This window comes from Schistocerca gregaria, chromosome 2 (assembly GCF_023897955.1).
Source record: "Schistocerca gregaria isolate iqSchGreg1 chromosome 2, iqSchGreg1.2, whole genome shotgun sequence".
Classification (NCBI taxonomy): Eukaryota; Metazoa; Arthropoda; class Insecta; order Orthoptera; family Acrididae; genus Schistocerca; species Schistocerca gregaria.
In genome coordinates this window covers 536,058,309-536,072,543 of record NC_064921.1, presented here as the reverse complement: position 1 = coordinate 536,072,543, position 14,235 = coordinate 536,058,309, and the positions used below count along the sequence as shown (strand labels likewise).

General features: G+C 42.5%; 1 protein-coding gene across 1 annotated transcript in view; it reads right to left on the bottom strand.

The window, feature by feature from the left end:
* Positions 1-14,235, bottom strand: part of LOC126330717 (agrin-like) — a 195,961-nt gene that overhangs the window by 87,794 nt on the left and 93,932 nt on the right. Inside the window, exon 5 of the mRNA XM_049996390.1 lies at positions 3,784-4,011. Coding sequence (XP_049852347.1) covers positions 3,784-4,011 — 228 coding nt within the window. The remainder of the gene's footprint in view (positions 1-3,783; positions 4,012-14,235) is intronic.

The following is a 14,235-nucleotide window of genomic DNA, read 5'->3' as shown; positions in this document are numbered from 1 at the left end:
TTGGGTGCGTCTACTGCACATTGTTTTGGTCCAGTCGACCAATCATCATCTCTTATGAAAGCATCAGTCACGTCGCAGTAATAGCATTTATTTTCGTAAACTCTACTCCATGTGTTCAGATATTTTGCAGTTATAAACATTAAAGCATTAAACAATAACATGGTGACACCAGTTTCTGTTTTCTTGTATGGCAATGAGGTGCCGAAACTGCCGCGCTGCTTCCATAGTCGTGCTTGCAGGAAGCGTTCAGGTGTGTGTTTCATCGCCCACAGCGAAGAAAGCATAGCTAATAACTACTACGAAATGGTTTTTTTCTGACATGAAAGGGAGAGCACCTTTAATTTGTTCCTCCAGGCCCCTCAGTTAACCGGTATTATGTACTTCAAGTGTTAAAGCGTTTGCGTGAGGTACAGCAGAAGGAAACGTCCTGCACTGTGGCTATCGAAACATTGTGGCCTCCATCACGACAGCGTTTCCAGTCACATAGCAGTGAGTGTCGGCCAGCATTAGGTGAAAACAAAAGATTACTGTTTCGCAGCCATCCTGTTCACCGGGTGATACCATGGCAATTACTCCTGTTCCCAGTACTGACACGACACCTTTCCTGGACACAAAAGAGGTGAAACAAAAATCACAGGAGGCATTATGCAGCACAACTGAGATAACTTAAAGAATTGTTTCTTTCAGTTGTTGGAACACTGGGGCAAATTCATTAGAGCCAATGATCGCTATGCTGAAGGTGATACAATTTTGTAATTGTTCTGTGGAATACAAATTGTGAACTGAAGAATTTTAATTATTCGGGGATCCCACTTAACGTTTTCCATAATCCGTTTGTGCCATTCAGACATTACTTTTTATAAGTATTCGTACGTGAATGAGGCAGCGCATGTTTCTGTGCGGTCACTGTTCCTAAAGTCTTGAACTAATGAGATCATTATTGTATTGTTTGTTGCATATAACTGTTTGCTTTCTTTGAACTACTCTTTCAAATAGAAAAATAGTGTATTGAGTTTGTTAAAGTTTTTACTAAAACCTTTCGTATACAAGAAACCAGACATGTGTAACTACATTTGCCAAATTGCCGCCAAAATTCGAATTCTGCTCTCCTGCCAAATTCTGACTGGTCAAGGAGGTGTAACGGTAGTGCTGGCGTTCAAAAGTAAAACATTCCTACCTTTTTTGTGGTTAGTTCCACTTCATTCTTAAACAAGCATTGTGCCGGTAAAAGATACCTTTAAGAGGTCTGCAGTAGCCTTACAGGGCACATCATTCCTCTTAAAAGACATCTTTACATCAATAACTCGGCAGACAGTTTTTTAAGAATGCCAGTCGTCAAACACGTTACATTTTACTTCATAACATGCTACAGGTGTTCAAGACTTATGCAAAGCAACTGGAGCGTAGAATGGTAATGAAACTTTCAATTACACGGTTTATTACCGAGTAATGCATTGAGGCGAGTTACGCGCATCCATACCATTTATAAGATGATTTTTCATTTATAGTCGCCAACTTAATGAAATGCGTTCTACCTACGGACCCAATTACGAATCTATCAACGGTCAAGCTATCTGTGAGTCATCAAGGGCCACTGGGCTGATTGCTTAGAAATGAATATTGTATTTGTTATTCTAGCTTACCGTCTATTGTAGAGTGGTATAGTTGTTTCTGGGGAACTTACCTGTGAGCACCCTCTATTGTTGAGTGGTGTAGTTGCTTCTTGGAAGCCTTACCGGTGTGGCAGCTACCCTTGTTGGGGGTTCTACTTATGGGGCGACTTTCTGGTAAGACAGCTTCATTTGTAGTTCGGTAATGTGTCTGGGGAGCCTTACCAGTGTGGCAGTTACACTTGTAAAATGGTGCTGCTGTTAGTGGAGAGACAAACCTGTGTCAGGTTTCCCTTGTAGCATGCTGCTCTTTGAGGAGAACCTCAGCTGTCCTTGTTGCTGTTTACGAGAAGACTTACCGGTGTAGCAGCCACCCTTGTAGAGTGCTGTTGCTGCTAGTTGGTGGCCTTACCAGTGTGGCAGCTACTCTTACAGAGTGTTGTTGTTTGTGGCGATCCTTACCAGTGTGGAAGCTATGCTTGTAGAATAGGGTTCTGTTTGGCGAGACTTACTCGTGCTCGTGTGCCAGCTACCCCTATAGAGTAATATCGTTTGTGAAGAGATTTATCAGAATGCCAGCTACATTTGTAGAGTGATAATTGTGGGTAGCCTTACCGTTGTGACAGTTACCCTCGTAGTATAATGTTGATTTGGGGGGGGGGGGGGGGGGGACCTTGCTGGTGTGCCAGCTACCCTTATAGAGTGGTGGTGCAGAGACATATCGGTGTGGCAGTTACACTTGTCGAATGGTGCAGCTGTTAGTGGAGACATACACCGGTGGCAACTACTCATGTAGAGTGCTGGTGCTTATGAGGAGCCTTGTCAGTGTGGCAGCTACATTTGTAGCGTTGTTGCTTGTGTGATGACTTGCCAGTGTAGCAGCTGTCTTTGTAAAGTGGTGTTGATGTTTGTGGGGAGCAGTGCTAATGTGTCAGCTATCACTGTAGAGTGAAGTTTGTGAGGAGTCTTACTGAAGGTGCAACCTCTGTTGTAGTGTTCTTCAGTTGCTTCTGGGGAGCCATACCAGTGTGGCAACTATCCATGGTAGTGTTGTTGTTAGTGAGAAATCTTACCTGTGCAGCAGTTATCCTTGCAGAGTGGTCTTTCTGTTTGTGGGAAGTGTTACTGCCGTGGTGACTATTGTGGTGTCACACTTGTTAGGTGGTAGCCTTTAAATCGGCCGCGTGTCGCCACTATGAGTGATTGCAGACCGAGCGCCGCCACACGGCAGGTCTAGTCTAGAGAGACTCCCTAGCACTCGCCCCAGTTGTACAGCCGACTTTGCTAGCGATGGTTTACGGTCTACATACGCTCTCATTTGCAGAGGCGCCAGTTTAGCATAGCCTTGAGCTACGTCATTTGCTACGACCTAGCGAGGCGCCATATTCAGTTACTAACAGATAATATTGTGAAACATGTACCGTCAAGAGCGACGTTCATCATTAATGGATTAAAGTTAAGTATCAAATTACTTACGTCCCCTTTCTGAATTCTAATTCCTTGTCATGTTCCAGACCTCACGTCAGTATAGTTCTTCCCTCCTCACGCCAGCCTGCGTGAGCTAAAACGCGTGCATTTCGGCCTCTTCTAGTAACACGGTGTTGGCTCTTCTGCCAACACTACAGCTTGTTTGTGGTGAGCGTCAGCAGTGTAATAGCTACTCCTGTCGAGTGTTTTGTTTATGTGGTTAGTCTTATTGGTGTTGCAGCTACTCGATTGATATTATTTGAGGGGAGTCTTGCCAATGTCGCATCTATCCTTATAGAGTGATGTTATTTGTGGGCCCCATACCAACGTGGCAGCTATCCTTGTAGAATGATGTTTGTGGGGAGCCTTACTGGTTTAGCAGCTACCTTGTGGGGTGGTGATGTTTGTGGGGAGCCTAACAGGTGTGGCAGCTGCCACTGTATATTGTTGCTGTTTGTGGGAGGCCTTACACATGTGGTAGCTATCCTTCTGGACTGGTTCTGTTTAATGTGGGTAGCCTTGCTGGTGTGCCAGCTACACTTATAGAGTGACGTTATTTGTGCGAAGCTTTTCCAGTTCGACAGCTACCCTTGTAGAATGGTGCTGAATGCGGTGTGCTTTACTAGTGCAGCAGCTATCCTTGTAGAGTGATACTGTTAGCAGGGATCCTTACTGGTGTGTGCACTCTTGTTGTGTCGGGACTCACCGGTGTGGCAGCCGCCCCTGTAGAGGATGGTGAGGGCGAGCCCCTGGCGGCAGGCGGCGAGCCGCAGGTGGCAGTCGCTGGCGTGTGAGCGGCCGTCGGAGCCGCAGACGGGCTGGGGCGGCCCCCGGCAGCCGCCGCCGCACGAGCACTCCGCCTGCCGCCGCGGCCCGGACACCGACACCCGGCACACCGCGCCCTCCTCGCTGCACCGCACGTCCCGGCACGGCTCTGCGGAACACACGTCTGTCACAAACACGCTCGCGGCAAGTTGTACTTCAGGGCACAGCTGGCCGAAAATCACCTGTTCTCAGTAATCACCCGTAACGTTTCCTGCGTCAAAACCTTGTAAATTATGCAAAGTCTTTGCTAGGCAGGATCTGCAAACTGCCGGGTCAGACTTTACTATTTGGCTGTAGCCAGTCTAACTGTCGATCTCGTTACTATAGCTGTGAGTCGGGCGTTCATGGATTCACACGCCACTGTGTGAGCAATCCTTCCCACATCTATTGAATGGCGCGTGGTTTATTGCTGAAGTCACAGACTTCTGACAGATAACTTGTTTGGTCAATAGCCGAAAACTTACAGCAGTTCCAATTGGCAACTCTTGTTCGTCCGTACAGTCAGTCGTCAGCGCCTGTATCCTTCTGCAAATTGATTTACTTTGCTGGAAGATTCCATTCACAAAAGTAATGGGGCAGTTATTATTAACGGGTGATTATAACATCCAAGGAGCAAGAGTACTGCCCACTTCCATTAATGCCCGTAGATAATGTAACTAAACCGCTCCTCAGACATGACCTATGCTCGCACAGCAGGGAAGCGATTGAATTTGTTTGCTTACAGCAGGTGGAAGGTAACACGGAGCACTGCGACTGGGTACCCCTCACCCACCCCCCACCCCCCACCCCCTCCTGGCAGTTCTCCTCCGACGGTCAAGCGTGCGAGCTGCCTGAATGTACGTGCAGCTAGATATTTCGCAACAACACATTCAAAAAATTCATAATAATTAACATACTGTAAATTGTAGCTTGAATTGTTCAAATTTTTATAAGAACAATAGATCATGAGTTTGAAGTTTTTTTGTTCGAGGGATCTACGATAGATCATAGATAAAAGAGGGACTAAACAACAAATTCAGTATAGAATCTGATAGTGGTTCTATTGGGCCTTGGAGCTTTGTTCAATTTTAGCGATTTCACCTGTTTCTGAACGTCACTTGGATAGTTTAATGGCTAATGTAAAAAATTATTTAGACACTAAGATAGCAAATGTCCATACCATCTGTATATCATTTCAGAAATGGTATCTATTTGACCGACAGGCTGGCACATAAAACAGAATTCCAGTTGTTACTAATTGCCACAGAAAACTACTCTGTACTGAATAATAAACTAAAGAAGGAAGATTAGGATTCAACGTCCTGGCGACAACGAGGTGATTAGAGACCGAGTACAAGTTCAGTTACGGAAGGATGGGGAAGAAAATCGGCCGTGCTCTTTCAAAGAGGAAGAGAAGTTTATGCTGTTTTCACTGACTTGTAGAAAGCCTTTGATAGATTACATTGGAATAAATTAATCGACATTCTAAGGAAGTATGTAGTCTACTCGAGGAATAGAAGGCTGATAAAAAACCTATATTTACAGCAGAAAATACGAGTTCAGATTGGGAATAAGATGACAGAGAAAAGCACAATTGGAAGGGGAGTAAGGTAAGGCTGCTGTCTCTCCCGATACTTTAACGTACATTTGGAGCATATTATTCAAAATGGTTTGGAAAAAAAATGTGGGAGTGCGGGTTGGTAGTAGGAAGACAGAATCTATTCGATTTGCGGATAATATAGTCTTATTCGCAGAAGAACGAAAGAAGTATGACTCGAATGTCGAAATAATTAATAAGACCTATGAGGTCTTCTGAAAAAGACTTAATGAGAAAAGGGCAACACGTATGGTGATAAGTGCAAGAAAAGTAAAAACAACTATAAAGTTAGAACAGGAAGATATAGAACAAGTTAGTGTTTTTAAATATCTGGGAAGCATTATTACGGGCAACATGAGATGTGATAAAGAGGTGAAAACACGTATAGATATGCCAAGAAGGCATTTAATAAGAAGAGGAGGCTTCTATGTGGGTGCATGGACAGCGACCTGAAGAACGGACTGGCAAAGTGCTTCATATGGAGCATGACACTATACGGAGTTGAGACATAGATACCGAAGAAAGAGGAAGAAAGAAGAATAGAAACATTTGAGATGCGGATTTGTAGGAAGATGGAAGGGGTAAAGGGGTGAGTAATGAGGAGGTGTTCAGAAGAGCAGGGCAAGAGAGAAATTTGAAAGGTAATCAGGGAGAGGAAAGACAACTGACTTGAACGCTGAATGAGAAGAAATTGTTTACTGATGGATGCTATGGAAGGAACGATGAATGGAAGAAGAAGAAGAAGACCCATAAGATACCAGATGAAGAACAGTATAAGTATAGAAAACAATTATGAGAAAACGAAGATGGTAGCAAAATGACAGGACTACATAGATATCTAGGTGGGAAGACCTGCCCTAGAGCAGAACACTGATGAAGGTGAAGATATTAAAGAATCAAATTTGATATTTTTATCGTAGATTTATTTGATCATAAAAAATCACCCTGAAGCCCATGTATCGCTACTTTTGCTTTTCTTCTAATTTTTCCCGAAAATGCCAAATTTCATTCGGAATCAGCGAAAGTGTTGTAGAGTATGTACTCCATATAGATTTTCTAGCAAGCTGAAATTTGAGCACCATATTCCATTTTTACGTTGATGAAACTGTACCAGTTCTAAAAATAGTGATTATAATGTTGCATACTACAGAGGCTTTGAAGCGGCGAGTTGAAAGACTACGAGTGGTGCCGTTATAAGTTTGCACAAGCAGGTACCATCTAAACAGGTAAGCTGTACCAGTTCTAAAAATAGTGATTATAATGTTGCATACTACAGAGGCTTTGAAGCGGCGAGTTGAAAGACTACGAGTGGTGCCGTTATAAGTTTGCACAAGCAGGTACCATCTAAACAGGTAAGCTGTACCAGTTCTAAAAATAGTGATTATAATGTTGCATACTACAGAGGCTTTGAAGTGGCGAGTTGAAAGACTACTAGTGGTGCCGTTATAAGTTTGCACAAGCAGGTACCATCTAAACAGGTAAGCCGTACCAGTTCTAAAAATAGTGATTATAATGTTGCATACTACAGAGGCTTTGAAGCGGCGAGTTGAAAGACTACGAGTGGTGCCGTTATAAGTTTGCACAAGCAGGTACCATCTAAACAGGTAAGCTGTACCAGTTCTAAAAATAGTGATTATAATGTTGCATACTACAGAGGCTTTGAAGTGGCGAGTTGAAAGACTACTAGTGGTGCCGTTATAAGTTTGCACAAGCAGGTACCATCTAAACAGGTAAGCTGTACCAGTTCTAAAAATAGTGATTATAATGTTGCATACTACAGAGGCTTTGAAGCGGCGAGTTGAAAGACTACTAGTGGTGCCGTTATAAGTTTGCACAAGCAGGTACCATCTAAACAGGTAAGCTGTACCAGTTCTAAAAATAGTGATTATAATGTTGCATACTACAGAGGCTTTGAAGTGGCGAGTTGAAAGACTACTAGTGGTGCCGTTATAAGTTTGCACAAGCAGGTACCATCTAAACAGGTAAGCTGTACCAGTTCTAAAAATAGTGATCATAATGTTGCATACTACAGAGGCTTTGAAGCGGCGAGTTGAAAGACTACTAGTGGTGCCGTTATAAGTTTGCACAAGCAGGTACCATCTAAACAGGTAAGCTGTACCAGTTCTAAAAATAGTGATTATAATGTTGCATACTACAGAGGCTTTGAAGTGGCGAGTTGAAAGACTACTAGTGGTGCCGTTATAAGTTTGCACAAGCAGGTACCATCTAAACAGGTAAGCTGTACCAGTTCTAAAAATAGTGATCATAATGTTGCATACTACAGAGGCTTTGAAGCGGCGAGTTGAAAGACTACGAGTGGTGCCGTTATAAGTTTGCACAAGCAGGTACCATCTAAACAGGTAAGCTGTACCAGTTCTAAAAATAGTGATTATAATGTTGCATACTACAGAGGCTTTGAAGTGGCGAGTTGAAAGACTACTAGTGGTGCCGTTATAAGTTTGCACAAGCAGGTACCATCTAAACAGGTAAGCTGTACCAGTTCTAAAAATAGTGATTATAATGTTGCATACTACAGAGGCTTTGAAGTGGCGAGTTGAAAGACTACTAGTGGTGCCGTTATAAGTTTGCACAAGCAGGTACCATCTAAACAGGTAAGCTGTACCAGTTCTAAAAATAGTGATTATAATGTTGCATACTACAGAGGCTTTGAAGCGGCGAGTTGAAAGACTACGAGTGGTGCTGTTATAAGTTTGCACAAGCAGGTACCATCTAAACAGGTAAGCTGTACCAGTTCTAAAAATAGTGATTATAATGTTGCATACTACAGAGGCTTTGAAGCGGCGAGTTGAAAGACTACGAGTGGTGCCGTTATAAGTTTGCACAAGCAGGTACCATCTAAACAGGTAAGCTGTACCAGTTCTAAAAATAGTGATTATAATGTTGCATACTACAGAGGCTTTGAAGCGGCGAGTTGAAAGACTACGAGTGGTGCCGTTATAAGTTTGCACAAGCAGGTACCATCTAAACAGGTAAGCTGTACCAGTTCTAAAAATAGTGATTATAATGTTGCATACTACAGAGGCTTGGAAGCGGCGAGTTGAAAGACTACGAGTGGTGCTGTTATAAGTTTGCACAAGCAGGTACCATCTAAACAGGTAAGCTGTACCAGTTCTAAAAATAGTGATTATAATGTTGCATACTACAGAGGCTTTGAAGCGGCGAGTTGAAAGACTACGAGTGGTGCCGTTATAAGTTTGCACAAGCAGGTACCATCTAAACAGGTAAGCTGTACCAGTTCTAAAAATAGTGATTATAATGTTGCATACTACAGAGGCTTTGAAGCGGCGAGTTGAAAGACTACGAGTGGTGCCGTTATAAGTTTGCACAAGCAGGTACCATCTAAACAAGTAAGCTGTACCAGTTCTAAAAATAGTGATTATAATGTTGCATACTACAGAGGCTTGGAAGCGGCGAGTTGAAAGACTACGAGTGGTGCTGTTATAAGTTTGCACAAGCAGGTACCATCTAAACAGGTAAGCTGTACCAGTTCTAAAAATAGTGATTATAATGTTGCATACTACAGAGGCTTTGAAGCGGCGAGTTGAAAGACTACGAGTGGTGCTGTTATAAGTTTGCACAAGCAGGTACCATCTAAACAGGTAAGCTGTACCAGTTCTAAAAATAGTGATCATAATGTTGCATACTACAGAGGCTTTGAAGCGGCGAGTTGAAAGACTACGAGTGGTGCCGTTATAAGTTTGCACAAGCAGGTACCATCTAAACAGGTAAGCTGTACCAGTTCTAAAAATAGTGATTATAATGTTGCATACTACAGAGGCTTTGAAGCGGCGAGTTGAAAGACTACGAGTGGTGCTGTTATAAGTTTGCACAAGCAGGTACCATCTAAACAGGTAAGCTGTACCAGTTCTAAAAATAGTGATTATAATGTTGCATACTACAGAGGCTTTGAAGCGGCGAGTTGAAAGACTACGAGTGGTGCTGTTATAAGTTTGCACAAGCAGGTACCATCTAAACAGGTAAGCTGTACCAGTTCTAAAAATAGTGATCATAATGTTGCATACTACAGAGGCTTGGAAGCGGCGAGTTGAAAGACTACGAGTGGTGCTGTTATAAGTTTGCACAAGCAGGTACCATCTAAACAGGTAAGCTGTACCAGTTCTAAAAATAGTGATTATAATGTTGCATACTACAGAGGCTTTGAAGCGGCGAGTTGAAAGACTACGAGTGGTGCTGTTATAAGTTTGCACAAGCAGGTACCATCTAAACAGATAAGCTGTACCAGTTCTAAAAATAGTGATTATAATGTTGCATACTACAGAGGCTTTGAAGCGGCGAGTTGAAAGACTACGAGTGGTGCCGTTATAAGTTTGCACAAGCAGGTACCATCTAAACAGGTAAGCTGTACCAGTTCTAAAAATAGTGATTATAATGTTGCATACTACAGAGGCTTTGAAGCGGCGAGTTGAAAGACTACGAGTGGTGCTGTTATAAGTTTGCACAAGCAGGTACCATCTAAACAGGTAAGCTGTACCAGTTCTAAAAATAGTGATCATAATGTTGCATACTACAGAGGCTTTGCAGCGGCGAGTTGAAAGACTACGAGTGGTGCCGTTATAAGTTTGCACAAGCAGGTACCATCTAAACAGGTAAGCTGTACCAGTTCTAAAAATAGTGATTATAATGTTGCATACTACAGAGGCTTTGAAGCGGCGAGTTGAAAGACTACGAGTGGTGCCGTTATAAGTTTGCACAAGCAGGTACCATCTAAACAGGTAAGCTGTACCAGTTCTAAAAATAGTGATCATAATGTTGCATACTACAGAGGCTTTGAAGTGGCGAGTTGAAAGACTACTAGTGGTGCCGTTATAAGTTTGCACAAGCAGGTACCATCTAAACAGGTAAGCTGTACCAGTTCTAAAAATAGTGATCATAATGTTGCATACTACAGAGGCTTTGAAGCGGCGAGTTGAAAGACTACGAGTGGTGCTGTTATAAGTTTGCACAAGCAGGTACCATCTAAACAGGTAAGCTGTACCAGTTCTAAAAATAGTGATTATAATGTTGCATACTACAGAGGCTTTGAAGCGGCGAGTTGAAAGACTACGAGTGGTGTCGTTATAAGTTTGCACAAGCAGGTACCATCTAAACAGGTAAGCTGTACCAGTTCTAAAAATAGTGATCATAATGTTGCATACTACAGAGGCTTTGAAGCGGCGAGTTGAAAGACTACGAGTGGTGCCGTTATAAGTTTGCACAAGCAGGTACCATCTAAACAGGTAAGCTGTTCCAGTTCTAAAAATAGTGATTATAATGTTGCATACTACAGAGGCTTTGAAGCGGCGAGTTGAAAGACTACGAGTGGTGCCGTTATAAGTTTGCACAAGCAGGTACCATCTAAACAGGTAAGCTGTACCAGTTCTAAAAATAGTGATTATAATGTTGCATACTACAGAGGCTTTGAAGCGGCGAGTTGAAAGACTACTAGTGGTGCCGTTATAAGTTTGCACAAGCAGGTACCATCTAAACAGGTAAGCTGTACCAGTTCTAAAAATAGTGATTATAATGTTGCATACTACAGAGGCTTTGAAGCGGCGAGTTGTAAGAGTACGAGTGGTGCCGTTATAAGTTTGCACAAGCAGGTACCATCTAAACAGGTAAGCTGTACCAGTTCTAAAAATAGTGATCATAATGTTGCATACTACAGAGGCTTTGAAGCAGCGAGTTTAAAGACTACGAGTGGTGCCGTTATAAGTTTGCACAAGCAGGTACCATCTAAACAGGTAAGCTGTTCCAGTTCTAAAAATAGTGATTATAATGTTGCATACTACAGAGGCTTTGAAGCGGCGAGTTGAAAGACTACGAGTGGTCCCGTTATAAGTTTGCACAAGCAGGTACCATCTAAACAGGTAAGCTGTACCAGTTCTAAAAATAGTGATTATAATGTTGCATACTACAGAGGCTTTGAAGCGGCGAGTTGAAAGACTACGAGTGGTGCCGTTATAAGTTTGCACAAGCAGGTACCATCTAAACAGGTAAGCTGTACCAGTTCTAAAAATAGTGATCATAATGTTGCATACTACAGAGGCTTTGAAGCGGCGAGTTGAAAGACTACGAGTGGTGCCGTTATAAGTTTCCACAAGCAGGTACCATCTAAACAGGTAAGCTGTACCAGTTCTAAAAATAGTGATTATAATGTTGCATACTACAGAGGCTTTGAAGCGGCGAGTTGAAAGACTACGAGTGGTGCCGTTATAAGTTTGCACAAGCAGGTACCATCTAAACAGGTAAGCTGTACCAATTCTAAAAATAGTGATCATAATGTTGCATACTACAGAGGCTTTGAAGCGGCGAGTTGAAAGACTACGAGTGGTGCCGTTATAAGTTTGCACAAGCAGGTACCATCTAAACAGGTAAGCTGTACCAGTTCTAAAAATAGTGATCATAATGTTGCATACTACAGAGGCTTTGAAGCGGCGAGTTGAAAGACTACGAGTGGTGCCGTTATAAGTTTGCACAAGCAGGTACCATCTAAACAGGTAAGCTGTACCAGTTCTAAAAATAGTGATTATAATGTTGCATACTACAGAGGCTTTGAAGTGGCGAGTTGAAAGACTACGAGTGGTGCTGTTATAAGTTTGCACAAGCAGGTACCATCTAAACAGGTAAGCTGTACCAGTTCTAAAAATAGTGATTATAATGTTGCATACTACAGAGGCTTTGAAGCGGCGAGTTGAAAGACTACGAGTGGTGCCGTTATAAGTTTGCACAAGCAGGTACCATCTAAACAGGTAAGCTGTACCAGTTCTAAAAATAGTGATTATAATGTTGCATACTAAAGAGGCTTTGAAGCGGCGAGTTGTAAGAGTACGAGTGGTGCCGTTATAAGTTTGCACAAGCAGGTACCATCTAAACAGGTAAGCTGTACCAGGTCTAAAAATAGTGATCATAATGTTGCATACTACAGAGGCTTTGAAGCGGCGAGTTGAAAGACTACGAGTGGTGCCGTTATAAGTTTGCACAAGCAGGTACCATCTAAACAGGTAAGCTGTACCAGTTCTAAAAATAGTGATCATAATGTTGCATACTACAGAGGCTTTGAAGCGGCGAGTTGAAAGACTACGAGTGGTGCCGTTATAAGTTTGCACAAGCAGGTACCATCTAAACAGGTAAGCTGTACCAGTTCTAAAAATAGTGATCATAATGTTGCATACTACAGAGGCTTTGAAGCGGCGAGTTGAAAGACTACGAGTGGTGCCGTTATAAGTTTGCACAAGCAGGTACCATCTAAACAGGTAAGCTGTACCAGTTCTAAAAATAGTGATCATAATGTTGCATACTACAGAGGCTTTGAAGCGGCGAGTTGAAAGACTACGAGTGGTGCCGTTATAAGTTTGCACAAGCAGGTACCATCTAAACAGGTAAGCTGTACCAGTTCTAAAAATAGTGATTATAATGTTGCATACTACAGAGGCTTTGAAGCGGCGAGTTGAAAGACTACGAGTGGTGCCGTTATAAGTTTGCACAAGCAGGTACCATCTAAACAGGTAAGCTGTACCAGTTCTAAAAATAGTGATCATAATGTTGCATACTACAGAGGCTTTGAAGCGGCGAGTTGAAAGACTACGAGTGGTGCCGTTATAAGTTTGCACAAGCAGGTACCATCTAAACAGGTAAGCTGTACCAGTTCTAAAAATAGTGATTATAATGTTGCATACTACAGAGGCTTTGAAGGGGCGAGTTGAAAGACTACGAGTGGTGCCGTTATAAATTTGCACAAGCAGGTACCATCTAAACAGGTAAGCTGTACCAGTTCTAAAAATAGTGATTATAATGTTGCATACTACAGAGGCTTTGAAGTGGCGAGTTGAAAGACTACTAGTGGTGCCGTTATAAGTTTGCACAAGCAGGTACCATCTAAACAGGTAAGCTGTACCAGTTCTAAAAATAGTGATTATAATGTTGCATACTCCAGAGGCTTTGAAGCGGCGAGTTGAAAGACTACGAGTGGTGCCGTTATAAGTTTGCACAAGCAGGTACCATCTAAACAGGTAAGCTGTACCAGTTCTAAAAATAGTGATTATAATGTTGCATACTACAGAGGCTTTGAAGCGGCGAGTTGAAAGACTACGAGTGGTGCCGTTATAAGTTTGCACAAGCAGGTACCATCTAAACAGGTAAGCTGTACCAGTTCTAAAAATAGTGATTATAATGTTGCATACTACAGAGGCTTTGAAGCGGCGAGTTGATAGACTATGAGTGGTGCCGTTATAAGTTTGCACAAGCAGGTACCATCTAAACAGGTAAGCTGTACCAGTTCTAAAAATAGTGATTATAATGTTGCATACTACAGAGGCTTTGAAGCGGCGAGTTGAAAGACTACGAGTGGTGCCGTTATAAGTTTGCACAAGCAGGTACCATCTAAACAGGTAAGCTGTACCAGTTCTAAAAATAGTGATTATAATGTTGCATACTACAGAGGCTTTGAAGCGGCGAGTTGAAAGACTACGAGTGGTGCCGTTATAAGTTTGCACAAGCAGGTACCATCTAAACAGGTAAGCTGTACCAGTTCTAAAAATAGTGATCATAATGTTGCATACTACAGAGGCTTTGAAGCGGCGAGTTGAAAGACTACGAGTGGTGCCGTTATAAGTTTGCACAAGCAGGTACCATCTAAACAGGTAAGCTGTACCAGTTCTAAAAATAGTGATCATAATGTTGCATACTACAGAGGCTTTGAAGCGGCGAGTTGAAAGACTACGAGTGGTGCCGTTATAA